This window comes from Calidris pugnax, unplaced genomic scaffold (genome assembly GCF_001431845.1).
Source record: "Calidris pugnax isolate Ruff unplaced genomic scaffold, ASM143184v1 scaffold24, whole genome shotgun sequence".
NCBI lineage: Eukaryota > Metazoa > Chordata > Aves > Charadriiformes > Scolopacidae > Calidris > Calidris pugnax.
Genome location: NW_015090922.1, coordinates 5,502,470 through 5,526,417, shown reverse-complemented (window position 1 = coordinate 5,526,417; position 23,948 = coordinate 5,502,470). Strand labels below are relative to the sequence as shown.

At 37.1% G+C, this 23,948-nt stretch overlaps 1 protein-coding gene across 1 annotated transcript in view; it reads right to left on the bottom strand.

The window, feature by feature from the left end:
* The window catches only part of USH2A (Usher syndrome 2A (autosomal recessive, mild)), a 393,292-nt gene that overhangs the window by 280,651 nt on the left and 88,693 nt on the right, over positions 1-23,948 (bottom strand). The window contains exons 16-20 of the mRNA XM_014950535.1: positions 21,264-21,758; positions 19,346-19,618; positions 17,611-17,768; positions 15,995-16,139; positions 6,709-6,939 (exon numbers count right to left, since the gene is read on the bottom strand). Of these exons, the coding sequence (XP_014806021.1) occupies positions 6,709-6,939; positions 15,995-16,139; positions 17,611-17,768; positions 19,346-19,618; positions 21,264-21,758 (1,302 nt within the window). The remainder of the gene's footprint in view (positions 1-6,708; positions 6,940-15,994; positions 16,140-17,610; positions 17,769-19,345; positions 19,619-21,263; positions 21,759-23,948) is intronic.

The window sequence follows — 23,948 nt, the reverse complement described above, 5'->3', positions numbered from 1 at the left end:
ATAACCCTTTCCGTGAAGAAATTTTTCCTAATATCCAACCTGATCCTCCCCTGGCGCAACTTGAGGCTGTTTCCTCTTGTCCTATCACCTCTAACTTGAGAGAAGTGACCTACCCCTGCCTCTCTAGAACCTCCTTTCAGGCAGTTGTAGAGAGTGATAAGGTCTCCCCTCAGCCTTCTCTTCTCTAGATTGAACAACCACAGCTCCCTCAGCCTCTCCTCATACGACTTATTCTCCAGACCCCTCACCAGCTTTGTTGCCATTCTCTGGGCTTGTTCCAGCACCTCAATGTCTTTTTTGTGGTAAGGGTCCCAAAACTGGACACAGTACTCGAGGTGAGGCCTCTTTTCCTTTCTCCCTCAACATTAGAAAGCTTAGTGTAAGAATTTCTTTTGTAGTAGTTTTTGCCCTCAGAAAATCTTGTTTACCTTCTTCAGCTCAATGTAATGATATGAAAAAGGATGATCCATAAAAAACTATGTAAGGAAAAAATGCCAGCAGAGAGACAAAGAATATGACAAGCCAAACTAAGCAAAAGGTCAGATTACTCTCCTGTTCTGTTCATCTTTTTAGGGTAAAGCTAAAGCAAACAGAGCATCTGCTGTGAAGTTGTGTCTATAGATTAGGGAAACTACAGACTGGTCAGCCTAGACTTTGTCCCCAGGGACACTATACAGGAGGCCATATTCAGACACACGACGGACAAGAAGATTATTTGGAATAGTCAACATGGATTTATTACGGGCAAATTGTGCCCAACTAACCCCATTGCCTTCTGTGATGAAAGGACTGGCTCAGCAGCCACAGGGGAAAGCAACCAACGTTGTGTACCTTGGCTTTTGCAAGGGCTTCAACATGGTTTCCCATAGGATCCTTGCCATCAGGCTGGAGCAATACATAGATCACAGGTGAACTATAAAAGTGGGTAAAAAACTGGCTGAACAGCAGGACTCGGAAGCTTATGACAAGTGGCATAAAGCCCATTGGGCAGCACTTACAAGGAAAGGTACTGGGACCAATTCTGTTTAGCAGTTTTATTCATTAAAATGAATGCAGGAAACGGGACAGAGTGTACTAACTATGAAATGTTGGTTTAAGATTATATAGAGTGAAATTTGTTTTACATTACTGCAAAGAGAGCTCCCTGTGATGAAGAACTACAGGGAGATCCAACACTGAATGACCACAGTCATTCTCAGCACTTCTGCTCAGAACAAATGTAAATGATGCTTGTGCAGTGTTCCATGGCAAACTCATTAAGAAACATTGTTACTGTAAAGATTCTCCACTCTGAAAAATATGTGTGTATCTGAGTCAGAATTTGGAACAGTAGCACAGAGATATTTATTTTTTTTAAATACTCATTTTTTTAAGACCACTTAACAACACTAAGAATGTCATTGTAAAAAAGCTCTACTTGTAATGCTAAATATATGAAGATACTACCTAATACAGTTATTTCCTAATTATTACAGAGCTGAATTTGCATCATGTAGAGGTTGGCAAAGAGTACATATTCCAAGAAAGACCCACTTCTTTAAAAGTGTAGTACCCTATTTCAGAAAACTTGGATTCAAAGCAAGGCCAAACATAAAGGTTCCTTCAGAGTGGACTGCATTTTGATCAATATTACATGAATAATTTTCTTTTTAAACAAGTAGCACCTAAGAAGAATCACATTAAAATAACAATAGTTAATTCAACTGTTTTTTAAATATCACAAAGAATCTTTCATCCACTTGAAAAAAAATGAATTATTTTATCACTAGATAAGTAAAGGCCTCTCTTCTCACATGTATGTGTAATTATAACTCCTGCCATCGTGCTCAAATTGTATTGCAAGCAATGCATAAAGCATGCTTGGAGAATTTGTTTTGCTCCATTTCATAGAAAGGATATGTATGTTATTTACAAAACCCACTACAATGTCACAGAATTGTCAATTTATGGTCAATGTTACATCGGAAAAGTAGTCCCATTTTGAGAGGGCAGGAAGAACATAGCCTTCTACACTACCATCTTACTACTATGCAATTTCTTTTGTAGCAGTTTCGTCACCCTTTACATAGTGAGCAGTTCTTACATACCCTTCAGACACACTAAGTTTCTCTTCATGGAGCCCAACTATATCTCCATAGCATGAAGTCAAGGAGTTTTCTCATTCATTTGTGTGTCCAACTGATGGCCATTTCTGTCCTTTCTAACTATAACAGGCCCTATGCCATTGCCTCTGCCACACACTTTCTGTCCAGCAATGGATCAATCCAATAGAAGAAAGATTCAAAAAGTGATTTGCATAATCCATGACTGTACTTTAGACCACTAAATTGCAGTCCTGAAACTCCTAGCTCAGATGTCATTGTATCCCAGACAGATTCAAGGTTCAATTTTCAACCAGGTGCTCTTCTGACCCAGAAGCTCATCTTTGAAAAGAATTCAGTAGTTTGGCATCCATCTGCTCAATAAAACCTGAAAACTAAACTTCCCTTTATCTGTCCTTAGGAGCTTAATCCAGTATACTTGCTCTAGAAAATATTATCACACAGCTTTTTGACAGGATTTTCTACAAAGTTTAAACGGTGGCACTGTTTCTATCTGAAGGCATAGTATCCACCAATATACTCAATAGGGTGCACATGTGCTTCTCAAGGAGTCATGTTTTCAAAGAAAAATGTGATTCCCTAGTCTCTATGAAAAAAAAAAAGTTAAATCTGCCTAACCCTCAGGAGGTATGAGTCATGAATCATGAACAGAAGATAATGCCTCAAATTAGAACCAAACTTGATCCTAAGCAGAGCTTCCTTACACGGGTCAAAATTCATACATCAGTTTTTACTTCATCTATTCAGGCACCTCAAGTCCTAACTCTCAACCGAGGAGCAAAAAGAAACTGAGAAAAAACTCTTCTCATAAATATATCTGTTGTCTTGTTGATACTCATGCACACTTCAGCATGCTATTTTCCATGGATTTTATTCAATGACCTTAAGGATCTTACTTGTAAGCCTTAGTATGCCTCTTCCAGAAAGTACCTGAAGACCTTAACTTCCCTGCAGAGCAAACAGTTCTTGCTCATTTGTTAGTGGTGAAAGCCAGGTTAGCGTGGCATCATGCTCATCACAGAATCACCTAGGTTGGAAGGGACCTTTAAGATCATCTAGTCCAACCATAAAAAAAAAAACAAACCACAAACCAAACCAAACCAAAACAAAAAAAACACACACAGCACCACTAAACCATATTCCCGAGCACCATGTCAATTCATCTTTTGAATATCTTCAGGGATGGTGCCTCAACCACTTCCCTGAATCGATCCAGCTTACCTTCACCATTAGGCTTTTTTTGGACCTAGCCATTAGATTCAGTCATTAAAGAGATAATACAAGTATAATCTGAATTTAAGAAATATTCAGACACTTGGTTATTTACAGTTCTTTGAACTACAAGCTTGCCTCTCTACACACTGTATAAAATAGGCAGTACCTCTCTCATCTACCAGAGAACCATAAAGACAAAGACAACAGTGTTACTGCAGCATTCTGACTCCAGACCAACAGCCCCATCACACAAGATGTACTGATAAAGAAAACCCCATGAAATAACCAATTTGTAAAACCTTCTAGCCATTTCTAGGGGGCCTTTCAAGTATGAACTCCTGCATTAAATAGAATTGGAACTTCAGCTCCCCATCTATTAAATTAGAATGATAGCTGTTTGCTGCCTCGTGGGGAAGATATGAAGATAAACACCTGAATACGCCAATCTTCAGAGACAGATGAGTTCCTCAGCTAAAACAACACTAACAGTTCCTTTGCCTGATAGTATTTTGATAGGTATGATGAATGCTGTTGTATCTAAGAATTCCAAAGGATACAGATAAGTATTAAAAATCAAGTCTGCATCTCTTGGGAAACGATATTACAGCTGCCCAAAACACTTCACAGTTTGAAGAGCTGAGAAGTTGCATGTGGATAGTTCTGGCAGAAACAATCCTTTTCTTTACTTCAATTCCTCTCATCTAATGTGTACTCAGAGCACATCTTCCTGTGCAGCTGGAGGCTTTGTTACAGACTGAAGGACACTGCTTAGTGTAGCCAGCGTCTATTGCCTAACTAACTTTTTTTTTTTTTAAGATGAATTTGGAAAATTTCCCAGATAATACATCTGCCCCTATTACTTGCACCTCGGAGTGTAAAACCAGCGAGGGAGGTAGTGAGGACAACTGCATTTATTAGCTATGAATAAAAATTGATCTATCTTTTTCTGGATTAGCAGTGGGAGACCCCAGATGCACTAAGAAGTATCTGTCTGCTGACTGACATATACAAGCTGGCACACTTTTGTGTCAAAAATGTACACAGCTGCACACACACTAAAGCCCTTCCATCTATAAAGTAGAATTGCCAACTGCTTGTCTTCAGAGATGGGCAACAAGAGAGGGCCTCAACAACAAAACAAGTGCAGAGTACAATTGCAGAATATTTGTCATTCCTCTAAGTGTCTTTCTAAACTCTCCTGGATTTGCTGTAATTTTCCCTCCATCATGTTTTGGAAGAAGGACCGATGATCTACTTCGAAAAAGCCAGATTTTTATTTCTCAAAAACTTTACTGAGTTATCAAGTACCTGAATTACACATTTTTAGGTACCAAACAAGCTATTTAACCTCATTGTCAGTCATTACCAGCAGATGTCTGGACAAATTTCCTAGCATGTTTTGGTCCTAGGTCATCTCCAGATACTCAGACAAATAGCTGGTCTAAAAGAAAGAACACAATCCAAAGCAATAATAAATTATAGTTATCCCCATGTCATTATCAGCCACCAGGTACCAGTATAAAGGGAGCTTTATTTTAACATCTTCTTCCAACTTGTCTGTCCAAACTCTCTCAAATCACCAGCGATCTCAATCAACCTTATTCAAGGCCTCAGTCTCAGCTTATGGAGTACATATAACTGAATCCTAGACCGAATCAGCGCTTGCGTAGATTAACGTTGGGCTTGCCTGGTTACAAACACACAGGCACGTTTTCATTCCCAGTAGTGCAACGTCTCCTTCCCTAACAATCTCAGAGTCTTCTAATGATAAGTAGGAAATTCAGCGATAATCATAATTCTTTACCTGTTTGATTAAACTATTTAATTGTACTGCAGCGATGGGCCTGACTAGAACTCCAGTGAGAAACACGCGGCTCACAATTCCTTTGCTGTTTAGATCATCACAATTGACAACAGAAGAAATACATCACAGATCTTTTTACTAAACGTACAGTAAAGGGTGCGAATTCTGATGTCAGGAAAGCCATTGAGCAATTTGGATGAGGAAAGCAGTCCAACAGCTGTTCCTACAGATTCCTGCACAGAGACAGGTTTTGCAAGTCAACATGGTGTCAATATTTAACTAACACATTATCACTTGTTATTATTATTTGACTATCAGTCAAATAAGCACCTAGCAAGAAAGAAAAAAAAAGGAAGTGATCTTCAATTTTCTTTTTTTTGTTTAAATCAGATTCACTGAGCGATCACAGAGAGACAAGAAGGTTATTTTTGTTTCAAACAAAAACTGTATTTGCACACACACATATTTGCAAGTACCCAGATACCTGTAACAAACATGTTCTTGCCAGAATTACCTGTGACGACCCAAAAGACAAAGGATGTCAGTTACTCAGTCCACTTCAAATCTCTACCATTGGGTTGGGTGTCAACCATGCTGTGTGGGTTCTGCAGCCCTTATCAAACAAGGCTCAGTACCAGGTTAAGTTGTACCACACCATGGTGTGGCCTGCACACTATCAGCACACCAGCTAACACTTGCTCTCACTGTTACCTAAATTCCTTTTGGATTTCCCCTTGCTGCTATCAGTCTCATGAATTTATATATATATATACACACACACCCCTTTCATACATATTTTTTATATTTTTTTTAAACCTTCAGCTCTGCCATTTCTTCTTGTACTTTTAAAAACACCATGCACACCAATGTAGTATTTCACTTACAGACCTCTACAATATCTCAAACATGCAAACAAGTTCATCTAGGTATTTTCCCAAAAAACACAGTATCTATATCTTTGCTTTATCCCAGAAGTGAAGGCATCAGCAAATGATGAGAATATAGGATAATTGGTCTGCTTCAATCTGAAAAACACCCAGTTCCAAAATAACTAACTAATCAAAAATGAGAGGAGATAATACACAGAAACAGCAGACTTTGTCAAATTGGCAGCCTTTTTTCTTTCCTTGACAAAACAAACAGGACCACAACAAAAAATGTTCTGAACACAGACGAAAGCTCTTTTTGAATGTTCATGCAACCTTGGTAATTGTCAAAAAGATATCAAAGAAAACATACCTTAGTACTCACAGCAAATTCATTGAAAAGTTTTTATCCCTGGAGATTAAATAAAATCCATCTTATATTTACCACTATGAAATGAGTCAAATATGCAGCAACATTCACCATCATGTACATCTCTATGTCCAAAGGCAAGGGAATACAAATCCCACATGTCCAATAACATCTTCCAGAGGCTTTTTATGTGAGAATCGAAATAGCCCATACATCACTAACAATTACATTATGCCCATAAATTAAAAACTACGGATTGTACGATGAAAATTATATAGAAGATGATAATAAATGGTAAAACAAATGCAGAGTACAATTGGTACATTTTGTAAGTCATTTAAACTCATTTACCTGTAAAGTAAGTATTGGCAGGGAGAATGGAACTAGCGAATCTGTAATATCCATTTCCTGGGAAACGGATCCCTTTCATTACTTCTGTAGTCAATGTAGCTAAAGATGAATCCATCCTTTCCACCTGGTAGATGGGAGAAGGCCCATTAAGTTCTTCAGGTTCGTTCCAATTTATCTTTACCGTTGTGCTGTTTATTCCTTCAACACGAGGGGCACTAAGTTTTCTTGGAGCTGTGCATAAAAAAAAAAAAGTCTAGATATTGTCCCTAATACTTGGAAAATTATTTATTGCACACAGTATAATTTTTGCAAAACATCCTGCTTCAGCTTCTGATCATCTTAATAATAAACACAGATATACATAGAAGCTTAATTAGAAAAAATAAAAACATTAAAATATTCTTAATCTTCATAGGAACTTATTTTCAGTTCCACAAGAAATACCTTATTTGTTTATTTAAGCTTTGGATAAATATTTTTAGCATTTTATCCAAAACATCTTTTTTTTATAATCTTTAAGAATCTGAATCAATGACTTCATAAAAAGTATTCCTTCTTTGATTAACATCTCATGTCATACTCATTGTAAGCATGGATCTGTATGACTTTCAGCATTAGATCTGAGTGAGAGACCAAAGGAGAATCTGAACAGTTATTTAACCCTTGTTACATCTCAGCAGTATGGCACATGACAAAATGAGTCTTTCATCACTGAACTCATCCTCGCCAACAGGAGAGAAACAGCTATCTGTCCACAATACTCAAGGCCCATCAGGTTGTTTTCCTCATGATGCACATACAAGATGTTCAGATAATTACTCTTTTCAAGAAAATGATCCCCTCTAACCTTTCTCCACCAACATTGGTGCACAGAAAGACTCCATACAAGATTGGTTCCACAAATGTATCAGCATAAGATAGTTTTATGTTATTACAGTAATTCTTCTACCATTAAAACTAATACTGATATTATTTTAAACATTCTGATAGTGTTAGTCACGCTATAGTCGAGTTATAAACAAATTTATTTTTTAATTTTTTAAAAAATACTGTACAGTAAGCCACTGGAGGGCAGCATGACCTGTTTGGATAATGGCATGATGGCCAAGCAGGGGAAAGAAATGGACCATCATTGAACCAATAAAAGTTATCATCTGGAGAAGGACAAGAACACTCTACTACCTATAGAATCTATAACCATCTTGCCTTTTCTTCTTCCCCTTCTTTCCCAGATAAAGAAAAGGATTTAACAACAGAAACTTCATTTGTACCCAGGAAGTGAAATACAATGACAACTTGTAAAAATTACTTGTTCCCATAATGACATAGTAAAGAGCAATAAACGCCTCTCAAGAACAATAAAACCTGAATTAAAATATGGGTCTTTGAAATCTGACATATTACTTCACAGCACTGCATTGTACATAGCGTGAGTTCTTTAAAGAAGGAGAGATTGCTTCATTTAGAATGAATTAATAACATCCTTTTAAACATTTGCACATTTCCAAGATCATTAACATATTTTTCATTTTTCCTATTTGCCCATAGCATGTGGCTACCTTTTTTTTTTTTCCCCCCTTCCTTTCTTTTTCTTTCCCCTCCTCTAACTTGATAAATATTCTTCTTGGAGAAAGCAGGGAGTGGGGGAACTGGGAAACTGCCAATGAAACTATGTGCTGTAAATTGCTGCTTAGGCATCATTTATGACTTCACAATCTAATTAGTATCTCACACTACGGTAGAAATTTACAATGTCAAAATTGAAGTAATGCAGCGTGAGGTCATAAGCTTTCCTGCATAAGTAGTGCACAGCACTAATGAATTGTGGTATTAATGCACAAGTTTAAATAGAAAACATGGCTTAATAGTCAAAACTTCACCTTTGGAGGGAACTAGTATACGTCAGCATTTTAAATATGAACATAAGAGGTTGAGCTCTCCAGTTCAGCTTACTGATGGCAAAACAGAAATGCTAAAATTCAGTATTGCTAAAATGCATACAGCTAACTAATGCTCGTGACAATAACTATATCTTCCTTTAAAGTCCAATATTAATAAACGGCAGTTATTTGGACCATAATTATGGCATCTCTGATATCCAAACCTGAAGCTTTTATGGGGCTTATGCAATTAACTACTTAAATGCATCGTAACACTTGCTTCTCTGACAGGGAAGTATTGATTTTTTAATCATTTTCAAGTCTCCTCTAGCACAAATAAATGTACTACAGTTACAGTTAATGCACTGTGTACACGCATTAAACACTGGCATGACACAATTTATTATTTTGTGATATATGGAATAGAAGCCTACCCTTTCAGAAAGTAACACCCTTGCTATAACATTAGTATTTAAACTACAGTCTCGATGCTTGAGAATTCTTGTGCACCAAGACAGTGGAAGACTGTACATAATCTTCTACATAAGTTAAAAACAAAACAAAACAAAAAACCAAACTCTGCACAGGAATAGACAGGACTGAAAATAAATCTGTAGCACTAGCCCAGCAGGGTACTAAACACTGAAATTGAAAATATTCAAAACTAAAAGATACAGTATATATTTTCCTAAAGGTGTCACTGTGGTACCTGTAGCTACTTTCTGAAAGATGAATCGACTATAATTTTACCTATTTAATTTTTTTTAGTCACGTTCTGTTAAGACACATCTGTCAAAATAATGAGAGTACTACATTTTAGTGGATTCAAAGTCACATTTTGTGTATTTTAATTATGTAGTTTTAATGTCTTGCTATATAATACATATTTAATATATTATAAAGCTAAAACAGTATTTAAAAGCCCATGATTGCTGCATGCCATTGTGTAGCAGAGGGCACAAAAAAGACCAATAAAGACAGATGGTCCATACAGCTTATGTTGAAGTCATATATCTAAATATAGATGTTGCTACACAGGTCATTACAAATAAGCCTTTCCCATGTGTGTATGCACACACATGTACACAAAAATGAAGTTGGTAAGTAAAGAGCAGTTAATTTTGTTTTGTTTGAAATAATATCATTTTAGTTTTAGACTCGAAGACAGATGCCAGCATTTCACTCTGAACAGATGGTAATTCCATCTAATAGTGCATCTCTGTATTAGTAAGGTCTGTTGTGTATACAAACAGTAATAAACACTAGGTAAGGATCAAAATAAATTTTAATTGTTGACATTAAATTCTGGCAGCCACGGTTCTAAGGATACAATACTCCTTTCTCAAGTCTGTCAGGTTTACTAATACAACTGCTAAAGCTTTTCCATATTCTGCCAGATTCTTGTCCCAGGAATAACATATTTACACTGTGGCTAAATTTAACAGGCTTACATATGTTTGAATAACTACTGCTCAGCATACTGCAGGTAGATATTTGCGTACCCTTCCTCAGAAGCCTTCAATTAGCCATTCTGAATAGTTAAACTTAAACTTAAACTTAAAGAAAATCTGATTTTTTTCATCTTGGAGTTTACCTTGCTGGTAAAATTACATGCCTCACTATTGGTCAGCCAATTCATCTTTTGCTACAAGTTATTAGTCCAGAGGACCCTGAGATTGCCATACCATTTCTGGTACAATCTTTTCTTTCTCTGTGCATCACAATAGTACCCGTCATTTCAACAGTAAATCAGTCAAGAAATAATACTTATGTCTTCTGACAATATTTTGATTTTTCAGAAGATTCTTTAGAAATTAGATTAGATTTTGGACCCTTCCCCCAAAAAGAATAAAAACCACCCATAACGGACATCAAAACAAAATTTAATAACACGGGTATGTTAGAATCGTATTTCTTTAAAAATAGATGTAACACACTATTTTTTAAAAATCATGAAAAATATATTGCTTCCACCATATGGGACAACCAACGACTCACCAACCGATTTAAGATGCAGCATATTGAGCTGACCATATGTTACAGTGCTGTTGAATGGCTGAGTGATTCATGCCCGTCACATTCTAGTATATCAATTAAAGCTCCTTGAAGTCTGCATGATTTGTGTCTCTGTTATTAAACCCTGCTAATTCATCCCACTTACACATCTGTTATAAATCTCTAGGAGTGCTGCATGATTCATGGCAATCTGTGAGCATGGTACAGCAAATTCTTCTCCTTGTAATTAACAGTAAATTGTTTTACTGCCATGCAATGAATTTTTCAGTTATATTGCAAATGAACTCCTAAATGCACGGTTCTTTCCTAAGAACTGACTTATATCATTAGGCAATTAAAAAGTATTGCTTTGAACCAAAAGCTTTTAATCAAGAGGAATGCAACTTAAACATAGCTTAAAAACCTTTGCAACTTTGACACAGAGGGAAAAGAACAAACTAAGTTATTTTCTGAAGTATAATATGTGGTTGGTAGGGGAGAAGAAACAAATACCTTTTGAGTGCCTACTATTTTCCTGAAACTCAAAAAGAAGTTTAACTACAGCTTGAACACTTGGCAAGACAAGTTTGAGCAGATACTATTTATCTCAGAAGTTACTTAAGTCATCTGTCATTAAGAAATTTCTCAGATTACTTTACACTTCTCTAATTGTAAAACAGTGTCTTTATTCTTGAAATAAATAATTGGATAATTAGCCAAGCTGAATCATCAGAGGATTCCAATGCTGCTCAAGTGTTCTTGTCAAAGGTGAAGCAAATTCATTTCAGCTTTGCCTCTGCAGCTTTCTGAAGAGGCTTTGATTTTTTTTCCTGCTACATTCTTGGCAGCAGCCTCAAATTCATGAGTCCATACATCAAGTCAGTAGTTTAACAACAAATGAAATTAAATTCAAAGAAGGGAAACTAATTGAAGGACAGCAACAAAAGTGTTTGGTAATGTGCTTTTTAATATGGCATGCCACATTTGCATGATAATTTTTCCTTTTTAGCATGGAGCAGAAAGTGACTAGCTTAATGAGGGATTATTCAAGACAGGAATGAACAAAATGCATTCATAACTAAGAACAAAGATTGTATTATGAAACGGAAACAGGCAACTGCCGAGAAGTAACTGGATGATTGGTTTATGCATTATGAATAAAAAGGTAGAAAAATATTTATATTAGTATTCACTAATGACTATATATACAAGATTGTTGTAATTAAAATTATAAATTAACATATTAAGAGTGCTTGTTTAATCACTTTGGGTCCTATTCACAATGAAGAGACTTATGTACATGCATGCAAAACAATCTGTGTTTTCAGGCCAGCAGCAAATGGCCCTCATATTTCTCTTCTGTAACAAAGTAAAATATACATTACTCTTTACCTCTTTAATGGCTATTTCTGATTTTAGAATTGAAGTATAGCTTTTTGTAGAAAAGCAGTCTATGACAGGCATAAACAAATGCTATATTGCCATGACAAATGGCTCGAGGCTTTTGAAAAGGGCTTGCGCTGGACTTTATTCATGAATGGAAAAAATGAAAAAATTACTCAGATTAAAAGGGTAATCAAAAAGAAAACGACATCAAGGAATGTAAGACAGCCCAGAAAGCCCATCAGTGTCATTACCCCAGCAAACCCAGAGGCAACTCCAAAGTCACCAATACAACTGCTTGAGAAGTCTGCCAAGAAGCCAGATGCAGCTGGTGCTGGAAGAATATCTTCTACAAATTAGCTTCTGAACCCTGTAATTGCCATCAAAAGCAAAGGATCAGGAATACAATGTGCTGGGGTAAATGGCAGCAATCATAAAGCCATACTTTGGTGTCTCTTAAAAAATGCTTTTTAAATTAAGTTTAAAAAAAATATGAAGAAGGGCAAAGGAAAGATGAACTTAATGACAAGAAATAAGCTCAGTCACACAGTAGTTAATGAAACAGAGTCATATAGATTGTTTAAGGCACCCTTTGACTACCTGATTTCAGAAGGGTAGGAAAAGCAACTGTACTAGTCCAAGCACATGGGTAATTCCATCCCTTTTAAATATCAGAAATTGCTGGGAATAAGATGTTTCTCTGCCTGACTGAAAAATTTGGAAAATATGCATGTTTTGTCTTTTATTGTTGTTTATAAACACCATAGGTGTATATACTGATGATGAGGAGATTTTCTTTTGCCAATCTGACAGACACAAGGACATATGCTGATTTTAGTTTTCATTCACTTTCCTCCTGCAAAGCTACTCATGAAATATCCCCAGTATGGATGCCTATGCTGAACCAAGTTAGGAGGGATCTCTTTGTTACGCTTGCTTCTGGATTATTCTAACCAATTTTAAGTTATAGTCCAAAAGACTTCTCACTGAAAGATCAGCAGACTGTTTCTGATGCATCTGCTCCCCTAGGTCTTACCCCTAAATACTGACCCTGATTGCAGAAGTCTCTTTTCTTTGTCTTTTAAATCCTCTCCCAAATCCTTTTTCTTTTCTTACTTAGCATTTTTGTTCCTAATGATTTCATGCCCTTGTTTCTGCCCTTGTTTTTATTTGCTGTTACACCATATAAAAAACATGTTGCCAGAGAAAAAGAATGATACATTTTGAAGAGTATCTTATTTTTGTAGCTGGTTTTCAAATTAAACTAATGGATATGAACAAAGCTTAAAAATCACTTCAGACTTGAGTGGGAAATTTCAGAAGGCATTGGCAACTCAAAAAGCAAGCCTCTTGCTCATATACATCAGTTGGACATGTCAAAATCACAGTCATCAAGGTACCCACTGATTTAAATGCTCCACATGATACATCAGTATACTCCACACATGGAAGGGGGAGAGATGACTTTCCATTATCCTCCTTAGGATCAGAGGAGAAGAATTAGTCTCATTCAGTATAACCTCTAGCTCAACTTGGAACACAATTCAAAGCTTCTGGATTGTGTTACGATGCAAGGGGACCATCAAGGTGGAGCACATTTCAGTCAAGACTTCCTCCAAAAAGCTCCCTTTGCCAGGGCATGGAGGGGGACTGGCATCCAGCCAGGGAGGCTGTCTTTCTGCCAGGAAGACATTCCTTCACGAAACAGAACTCCTCAACAGTCCTAGAAAGGCAATTTTAATTTAATTTTCCACCATTCAATGACACAAAAGGATATTAATGGACTAAGCCTTGTTCATCTATTTTTACAAGTGACAGGGACTGGTTTCTCCTCACTTTGTTGGGAGTTTGAACTTGCTTTGATCTAAGAGTCATCACAGAGGTACATAAGTAATGCTTCTTCTAATTTTTTCTTCAGAAACAGTTTTACAGAACTTCATGAAATGGGACACACACAGAGGAAAAAAAAACCTGGATGGAGATTATTAAACAATTTTCTCCAGAAATGAAAAATGTGAATGGTGGAACATAAAACTGAGTTCAAAATTCAAGCATTTGTCAGAATTTTAGACTTTGCATTAACATGCTTTAAAAACATAAACGGAACCCAATACAGGGCTGGTTCTTTGTTTTCAAGGCTTACAAGAGTTAACAAGAGAAGGCTACACTGCAAAACAGCTAATAAATGTTATTCTACTTTGTATTCTCCTGTCTTCTCTAATATGATAGGTCTCTAAGTATTAACACAACCAGGGAGGAGATGGTCATAAACAAGCTGTCAAGCATAACTAAGCTATTGTTTCTGAATCTTTTAATAAATGTATAAATGCGAAGTTGGATCATTTGTGGTAATAAGGCGTGTGGTTTAGGCCATATTTGTTTCCATGGTTATCAGCACAAGCTGGAACACTGTTCCTTGCACAGCTGTATGGTACACGATAAAGTCATACTCAAATAAGCAGGAGACTCTGGAGATGGCCAGCTTGCAACTTCTAGAGGTGGTAGTATGAGGAAACAAAATACATTTTGAAATCAGCAATTCACTTAGAGAGAAGACTGACAGAACAATCAGCCCACTGAAACACAAAGACAATATGGTGAATCAAGGAACAAATAATCTATCTTCCACTTGAGAACCAATGGAAAGGCAATAAAAACACAGTTGAAGAACAGAGAACAGACTAGAGGTAATATCCCAACAGCTAAAATTCCACTTCAGTTCACGTGTATAAACCTTCCTATTTACTCTCTCAGGGCAGCTCCTTATTCCCTGTCCAGAAGCTCCCCTACCTCTTCAATGATTACACAGAGGAGCTTGTCTGGAATTCAGGCAACTGAATATAGCCCACAGAGCCTAGGAAAACATTCTGCACAGCAGAAATTTTCAGGTTTTTCCCTGTGAGAAGCCAAATTACATAAGAGGAGTAATTTCAAAGATCATCATCACAACATCCATATGACAACACCACTAATTCCTTAACTGAAAATGCTAATACTGTGAAAGTAATTAATGTGTTTTAAACGTCTATACAAAAGGAAACCAACAATGTTAAGTAGCCAGGTGTTTGCAGGTGACCACCAGTATGTCACGTAGCATTCATTTTGAGCTGATATTTATAGCAGTAAAGAGCTGTACTGACAACCTTGTTTCATGAATAAGGAGACTTGTGAAGCTGATACTCCTAACAATTTCTTTCTCAAAACCCTCTTGATTCTCTGATGTCTGAGAATTGAGTTCATGCCAGTCTTTGCTTCAAAGTAAATACAGGCTTTCTCCATCTCTGTTCTGTGCTGATGCTTATTTTATCCTAAATTTGTAGAAAGTTAGTATCTTTGAAGTCCCTGACATACGTGGTTGAAATGAACTCAAAGACTGAAAATTTATTAAGATGCACGACACACATGTGCAGTTTCTTAAGCACTGTTTCCATAGGAGAGTGTGAATACACATATCTACAAAGCAAATTCTCAGAAACCTCAGGGGCTAAATAAACAAATATTTTCAAAAGAGCAGACTTAAAGCATGTACGTTGCTTCCAATTTAGACGCACAAATGCACTACGCACATGTTAGGGTTTAATACAAAACCCATTCAACTCCTCCTTTGTGGGTGAAGCAAGTCATTGGCACAGTATATGCATTTTACATTCCCTGTCATGCAAACATGATGCACATGCTAAAACCACAACAACAAATTAACAACTTCTTAGCATCATAAATGAATGAGTTCAGCCACATTTATGTACAGTTATTATTTAATTAAACAGGGACAAAAAACCCCACATATCCATAACTTGCACTTGAGAGAGCAGCACACAAATCCTATTGCCATAATAGTGTACGTTAAACCTTCATTGAAAATATTTTGGTTTTAATCTATCAAGATAAACAAATAATAATTAAGCGAGTCACTTTACATTAATACAACACCTACCCCTGTCACTGTGCATCAAACTACAATCAACTTAACGGTATTCATTAGTTAACTGTGTGTCAGCTTTGCACTTTGATAGAGATTGTTTCCTTACCAGCTGCCAAGGTCTGCCCCGTGCCCGGCTGGCTGCTCACACAGCCAATGCGATTGCAGAGAGTGATACTAAAGTTGTACGTCCTGTAAGGTTTTAATCCCGTCGCGACATAGTACAGCTCGTGAGCCTCAGCTATGTGCAAAACCTGCAAACAGGTTGGAGGATGACAGTTGATTATTAATATTTTCAGTCGTGTTAATTGCCGACACGTTCACTAATAAGAAACTTGTCTCTGAATTTGCAGATTCCTTCATTTAGATGTGAAAAAGCCTACAAAGACCAACTTGAGGGAGAGAATTATTTTGGGTAATATGAACAAGCTAGGATTTAGGTGATAATACTTCCCATCACACTGTTTTATGAGGTAATAAGCCAGTTCCTGAGTGGATAAATGAGGAAACAAAGTTATTGCCTCATAAAACAGTGTGGTGGTGCAGTTATCACTACAAACAGTGCAGATACAATCCAGATGATGAAGATGACGCTATTAAGTGGTGAAATCTGACCACCATTGAATGAGTGACATGATTAGCAGGCATTAGGAAGGAAAGGAATAACTAAAACCTACAGACATTTGAATCTGCTTTACTTTAACATTACTATAAGCTATCAGAGAGAGTGGGACTGAATAACTTGTATTTTAGATAACTTCTTTATCAGATATTTATTTAGATGAAAAATCTTGCAAGCCTGTGACCAGAAGCAATTTACATTTATGTATTGTTAGAGCAGCCCCAGGAGCAATAGTATCTCCACTTCATAGACAAATAAAATTAGGCCCATCTGTGGTACCACTTAAAGACAAAATCAGCTCTGAAATAAAAAAATACAATGTGAGGGCAGCAGATCCACTCCCATATTCAGATTACCTATCATGTTTCTTTGCTCATTCCTTAGCTTGTAGCATACTACTACTGCCATAGTATTTATTTGCCAAACCCAGTCACTCAGAAACTACCACAGTATTTTTAAATCACAGAATGGTTTGAGTTGGAAGAGACCTTAAAGATCATCTCATTCCAACCCCCCTGCCATGGGCAGGGACACCTCCCACTAGACCAGGTTGCTCAAAGCCCCATCCAGCCTGGCCTTGAACACCTCAGGGGATGGGGCATCCACAACTTCCCTGGGCAACCTGTTCCAGTCCCTCACCACACACACAATAAATCATATATTTAGATTTTATAAAGTTGGTTTTCTGCTACTTTAGGTTTTCCCACTTCAAAGATTTGTCCATTATCCAGGAAGTGAGACGGGTACCTTCCTAACAAAAATGCACATTCCTACAATACAATATGGCTTTAAGCATATCAGCAAATATAGTAATAATACAGAATTGGAACATGCAAAGATTGAGACAATTTAAATGTTTTTGCTCAATCTCATCCCTCCTAATTTTGAATCTCACCTGCTACTGAAAACAAGTCAGCTCAGGAATACAATTTAAAACCTGAAATTAGTGTATAACATTACAGAGTGCTCAAGATAAACTGGTAGGTTAAAAGTTTAGATCAGATGACACACAGCAAATCTGGGAAATCACAACATCAAGGAGGACATCAAGTTATTAATTTTACTATTACCAGTTAGGAAAAACTTAATGTAACTAACAATACCTGGGAAAATGGTGGCAAGAACCTTTGCTCCGTCATCAAACTAATGCTGTATCCCATCACTTCTCCTCTTGCTAAATTGTCTTCAGGTTTTTGCCATGACACATTGAGGGAATACGGTGAAAGAGGAAATACTGATGGAGATGGCATGAACACTGGGGCTAAAATCAAATTAATACAGTACCATTTACAAAATGAGTGAGCGATGTGTGTAGTGCAAGCTTTCTCACTGTTTTTGCAAAACACCGTTTCAGACAGTCTTTTTTTTTGTTTTTTCTTTTTTTGTTTTTAAACCTTCTTTTCAAATCTAACAGGAATTTTCAGATTATTTTGATATCACATAAAAAGCACCTCACCTATCATTCTTCTGTTTTCTACTCTGGCTAGGAATGCAGAATAAAACTCTGCCTATGCCGCTTCAAAGAAATACTAATACAGCACTAAAGTCCTAACCCCTGTAGCAGGTAGGAGAGTACATACAAATGAAAAAGTCTTGAAGAAAAACTTCATGCAACCTGGGAAAAAACTGATAAAAGCAAAAAGTGTTCAATACTTCAGCATCTTAAAAGCAATTTTGTTTGCTAGGCCAGTTTGAAATTAACATGTCTCTCACTTCTAACAAAACAGTTCCCCTGTCTTCCATAGTAAATCTGTAAAAGGATTGTTTGCACTGCAGTTAAATCCCCACCTGATTACTCTGTAATAATAGGATACCAACTCATAGCACTTCTGCTACATACAAACAACACACTAATGGACCTCTTCCCAAATACAATTTAACACTTTTATAACATATAGTATTTAAGAACAGATAAGCACAGAGACTCATTTTGAAAGGGGAATTAGTTTAGCCCGCTGTTTTGCAGGAGCAAACGACTGAGGATGTGATTTTCAAGCTAACAGCAAACAAAAGCATCAGTGATGTAATGGAGATGTTTTACTGCAAAACAGAGTATAAAAACAGTCAGCCTAAAAAAGACCCTTAGATATCTAATTAAAGCATTAGATATCTAATTAAAGCATTTAAAATTAATAGCTTTTATTTCAGATAATACGTCAAGTGGCAAGCCCTTTTGAAAATCTGAACAGAAGGGTCGTAATAAAAGCTGTTACGAATTGGTTAAACTGCTGAAAAAATGGTCATATTTTGACACTGGGCCTCCATAAAGCATGTTATAAATTTCAAGCACTGTACTCCTGAAAAGGTAACCCTCTCAAATTCTTAAAAAACATTGCTCTCTAAACAAAGAAAGCCTCAGTTCAGGAAAACTCATTAGAACTTCCTCTCTAAATATATAACATATAACAATGGGAAACATATAACATATAGCAACATATAACAACTGGGAAAATAGTGGAGAAATCAAACACTGCTTGGTAGATTTTGCAATCTTGTAGTTTTGAAATTTTGGCTTAATTGACAGAGATTATGATATGATTCTACGGTGAAGAAAGTGTTTTTGCTTAACATGCTAAATTCCGGCATAATCTGATTTATCTTTAATTAGTTAAAAAATGATAACTTGTCCTTATTTGAATCATCACTAGACATGGTTTTTGCTTAACATGCTAAATTCCGGCATAATCTGATTTATCTTTAATTAGTTAAAAAATGATAACTTGTCCTTATTTGAATCATCCCTAGACATGTTTTATTTAAAAAAAAAAAAAAAAAAAAAAGCATTCTAATTTAATTTTTCCTTTCATTTGTATCAAACAAGTTCAAACCAATATTTACCAGCCTCTCCTGTTTGTCCCGATATCCAGTCTGAAGATATGCTCCCTGCCATGTTTACTGCTAGCACATAGAATTCATACTCTGTAAATGGCTCCAGATCAGTGACTGTGGTGCTGGTCTGGGGTGGGGTCAGGGCATTTTCATTAGGAGACTCCACAACTGGCTGAGGACTGAGCCATCCACTGCTTTGGAAAATACGAATTTCAGGAGGGAGACTGTTCCCAGATGGTTTTAATTTTTTTCTCATGTAAAGTTCATATCTTATAATTATGCCTAGAGAAAAAACCAAGCCAGAAAAATTAGTGCATTTAAAAAATTTGTAGACTTCTACTAAAATACAATGTATTTAGAGCTATAATTCTATCAATCACTATCATAGCAAACATAGCATAAGAAATTTTCCTTATTTCTGCCTTTTTCATCCTAATGCTCACTTTGGCACTTCTTTCATTATACTGTTTATTTTTCCCTCTGTGCGATTTTGGGATTTGAAAACAAATGGCTGGATTGAGTTCTACTACCTTCGCTGGAAGATGATATCCTAAAGTTCTGATCAAATGTTACTGGAAATTACTTCACACCTCTGATTTTCAAAATGATATTTAAATGTTTTTAAATACATATTTATTTATTTTTACGCAGTGGGTAGGGAAATTTTGAGTGCCAGTTTAATTCTAACCTTTCAGAACATACTACTGAATAGAAGATGTATATGCGTGTCAATTTTCCATCAAAGTAAACCTATTACATACTTCAGCCCTGTGGTATGAAGTGATACATGATCTAGGTTGGATCATGGAAGCAGTTTCACTGTAGGAATAGACTGGGAGAAAGTTGACTGGAGATTTCCCAAATGGAAAAGATGAGAGACATAACAAAGCCAGCAGAAAGTTTAACACCACAGAATGTATATATTTGGGGCTGTATTCATGCATAGAACTGGAGAAACAGCTTCTCTTTTTGTCTTTGGAAAGACCAGGAAACCTGACCAGACATCAAAAGAAATATGGGACTATTTCTTAGATCTAACTGTGCTGGCAGTTACACGCATGTAGCGGCTATGGGGTAAACTACAAAGTGTATATGCTGCAGGTTGAGGGAGAAGTGCTAATGGCAAATATCATGACCTGCACTGTAGGAACTGCCCCTCTGAAGAAACACAGGCATTCTTGCATGGGCATTCTTCCTGTCTGATCTGGTAATAGCTGGCAAATGAAATGTTCCAAGAGAAAGCTGAGCTCCCCATACACAGATGCTCGTTTTGTGAACAGATAAAAATGCTTGATTTTGCATGCACAAATATTTGCGCATCTAAGTGCAAGTTCACAAAGCTCCATTGCACATAAATTAAAAGATAAAGCGTTTACCAGTAAAATCAGTGGCATCACAAAAGTATTCTACAACAGCTGTGTTCTCAGTTTCAAAAATCTAAAATATTATTACACAAGTTAAACCAGGAATCCCCTAATGCTTAACAAAGTTATACTGGTAATAGAATTAGTTACCACGCATGACGGATGGTTTTAAAAACAGACTTCTCTGTTAATTCTTAGATTAATTTTTTTCCATAACTGTTACCTACTTACTTATTCTTTGTAAGGCAATATCACCACATCTGTGTGAACTAGGTGATCTGGCAAATTAGGAAAAAATTAATTTTACTGTAAATGTTTCATTATACACGTGATTTTTGCAGCAGATGCCACTAAGGGCTAAATCCTGGACCCAACACATCCAGTTGGGAGTTCTGGACTCCATACGAATAAAACACAAACTCTGAGGACACATTTAGTGGCAGACAGGCAAATTCAGACAATGCCTTACTTCTTTCTCAGTATCATATCGCATGGATAAGGATATTCTAACCTGCTTTGAGAATAGGCTGCTTTTTTTTTTGCAAGTAAATACAGTGTCCTACCGTTTGGTTTCTCAGGTGGTGTCCATTCCACAGCCAGTTCTGTAGAGCTGATGACTTCTATCACTGGTGGGTGTAGTCCTTCTGGAGGAGCTTGTGCAGTAATTACTGTTACTGGCTGGCTCTTTAAACAGCCTCCACTAGTACAAGCTTGCACAGAAAAAACGTACTTTGTAAATGGAATGAGATTCCAAATAGTCGCTGAAGTTTTTAAGCCTTCATACTGACCACAAGGCTGAAGATCAACCAAGCTAGTACATGTCAAAATATATTTCTCTATAGGCCCAGAGTCATTGGAGAGGCTCGTCCAGTAAAGTAAAACAGAGCGTTGACTAACAGGAAAGACGGGATTTAAATGCAAGCTTCCTACAGGTGTCCCAGATTTGGTTCTGTACATCACTGAGGCGCTTCTTGTAAAACCATGGACGTTGCTGGCTTGGACATAATAGGAATAGAAGGTATATGGAGATAACATGGTATCAGTGAACGTCTGAACACCTAAAACAGGTGAGAAGAAAACTCTATCAGTCCAGTACACTAAAAATAATCTTAATTTGCATATTTAAAGTCTTTCCAGCCCTATTCCAAGACACATTTATGCCCATTTTCATGTTCTTAAGATTATGAAGACTGTAACTTCTCAACTTTTTTTTTTTTTTTTTTTAACAGGGAAAATCCCCTCCCCTTTTCCCTTTATTATCTTCCACCGCACTTTGGCATCACTAGCGAAATTCTTCCACTGAATTTTCACCTAGTTCCTGCTTCAATAAGAAACAAGATTAATGCAATTATCTTCTTATAACTCTTTTGCTTGGAAATAGGTATTGCAAAAGTAAATCAGCATCAGTATTGGTGGATCTGATCCACTCAAAATCCCAAAACCATTCTGTAAACTTTTGCACCTTTGTTTTTGATTCATTTCATAGTGTAAGACCACATATTTCACCTTTCTGTGCTTTCGTTTCCTCACATTTAAAATAGTGCCTAATAGTTCACTTGTAAAGCATTTGATCTTGGATGAAAAGTGAAACTGAAATGTAAATAATTATTAAAAAGTATATCCAAAGTTTATATTTACCTTCCTCACCACCTACTTTCCATTACTCCAGACAACTTTTTAGCAGCTTTTTAGCATCCATGACCATGAATAACTCCTGGGTATATCCCAGAAGCAGTAACATCTTAGTCATCACAGCGCAATATGAATTTACATACAACTGTACCACCATACATTGTCTTGCCTTAAGAAATAGTGAACATTGAGTAATATACTACATGCCAGAGCACAGACACTCTTAATCTTTTTCAAAACAAATGGAGAGGACACAGCTGTTTCTAAGTCCTCTCTGTACATCTGCACCAGCAAGCCAACCCTGAGTACAACTTAAAGAGGACCACAAAACTATTACTATTGCTAAATATTCAACCCTTGACACTGTAGTACAAAAGGAGCAGTGTCAGTCCAGTAATTACTTACAGTGCTTTAACCACCCATAGCAATCACAAACTTACTGCTGGAGTCCAGCAATAAGGAGACTGGGTAATCTCATCTTCAAGCCTTTAAAACCCTAGTACTTCAGGCAAGGTTACAGAGTGGCTCTGCCAGCAGCAGGAATGGCTATTGTGATATCCTTGTGCATTAATAGTGAGTAGGCAAGTGATGCAGCAGATTTCACTCTTGTCAGTGAGATTCAGCTGCTTTTTCTTCAGCTTCTGGGTTAGCATGCTGTTTGCAACTGCGGGTGCAAGTACTTGAGTGTACCCTAGAATTGTTGAGCCCTTTCTGAGTTGCATAGACGCATCTGCCCTGACTGAAGTGCTTCTGGGTACAAGAATGGGCCAATTTGACAAGTGTTAGACTTGGACAGGCTGGCAAGAATCCTCAGAGTAGGATTGTGACAATCAGTTGCTGGGAATGACACCAGCAAGGAGGAGCTTGCCATGTGTCCAGTTTCTGATTTTGTCTCCAGAGAAAAGAATGGCCACAAAGGCAGCACAAGTCAGCGTGCTAGAAACTTGGGAGAGATGCACTTTGTGGGATGATAGGATCCTCATCCTATGGGCCTTCAACTCAAAAGAGACACAAAGAAGAAAAAAAAGTGTGCAAGGAAAAAAAAGAAAAAAAAACAGCAAGACTGCGATCAGCAGCAGCAAGTATCACAAATACTTGTGAGATGACAAAACAGGAGTACCACTTGAATTAGATTCTACGACCTCTGCCCCTCAGAACCCAACCCCTCTCTAGAACCATATGCTGACCTGGGACCCAATCTAGAGCCAACAAGTGAGCAAGAACATAGGCTAGAATGTGATCTAGAACACCACCACAAAAAAAGCAAGAACCTGCTCCTGACCCAACAGGAGAGCAAGAACCTGCTCCAGAACCAAGAAGCAGTCCTGAACCAACCAGCAATCCTGGACCCCAAGCTAAAGAATCAACAAGCAAACTAGAACATTATCTGGACCCATCGAGGGAGCTAGAACATTTTCTAGAACTACCTTCCTACCAAAATGCCAGTACCAGAATTCATACCTGTTCTAGAAACAACTGCACCAACACCACCCTAGCTTTACAAACAACCAACCCCCAAGACCCAGCCTCTGGAACAGACCCAGACTCTAGGCACTCTAGGGCCCCAGGTCTAATGTCAACGGCAAGCACATTCCTCTTTTAAAGTAAAGGAATCA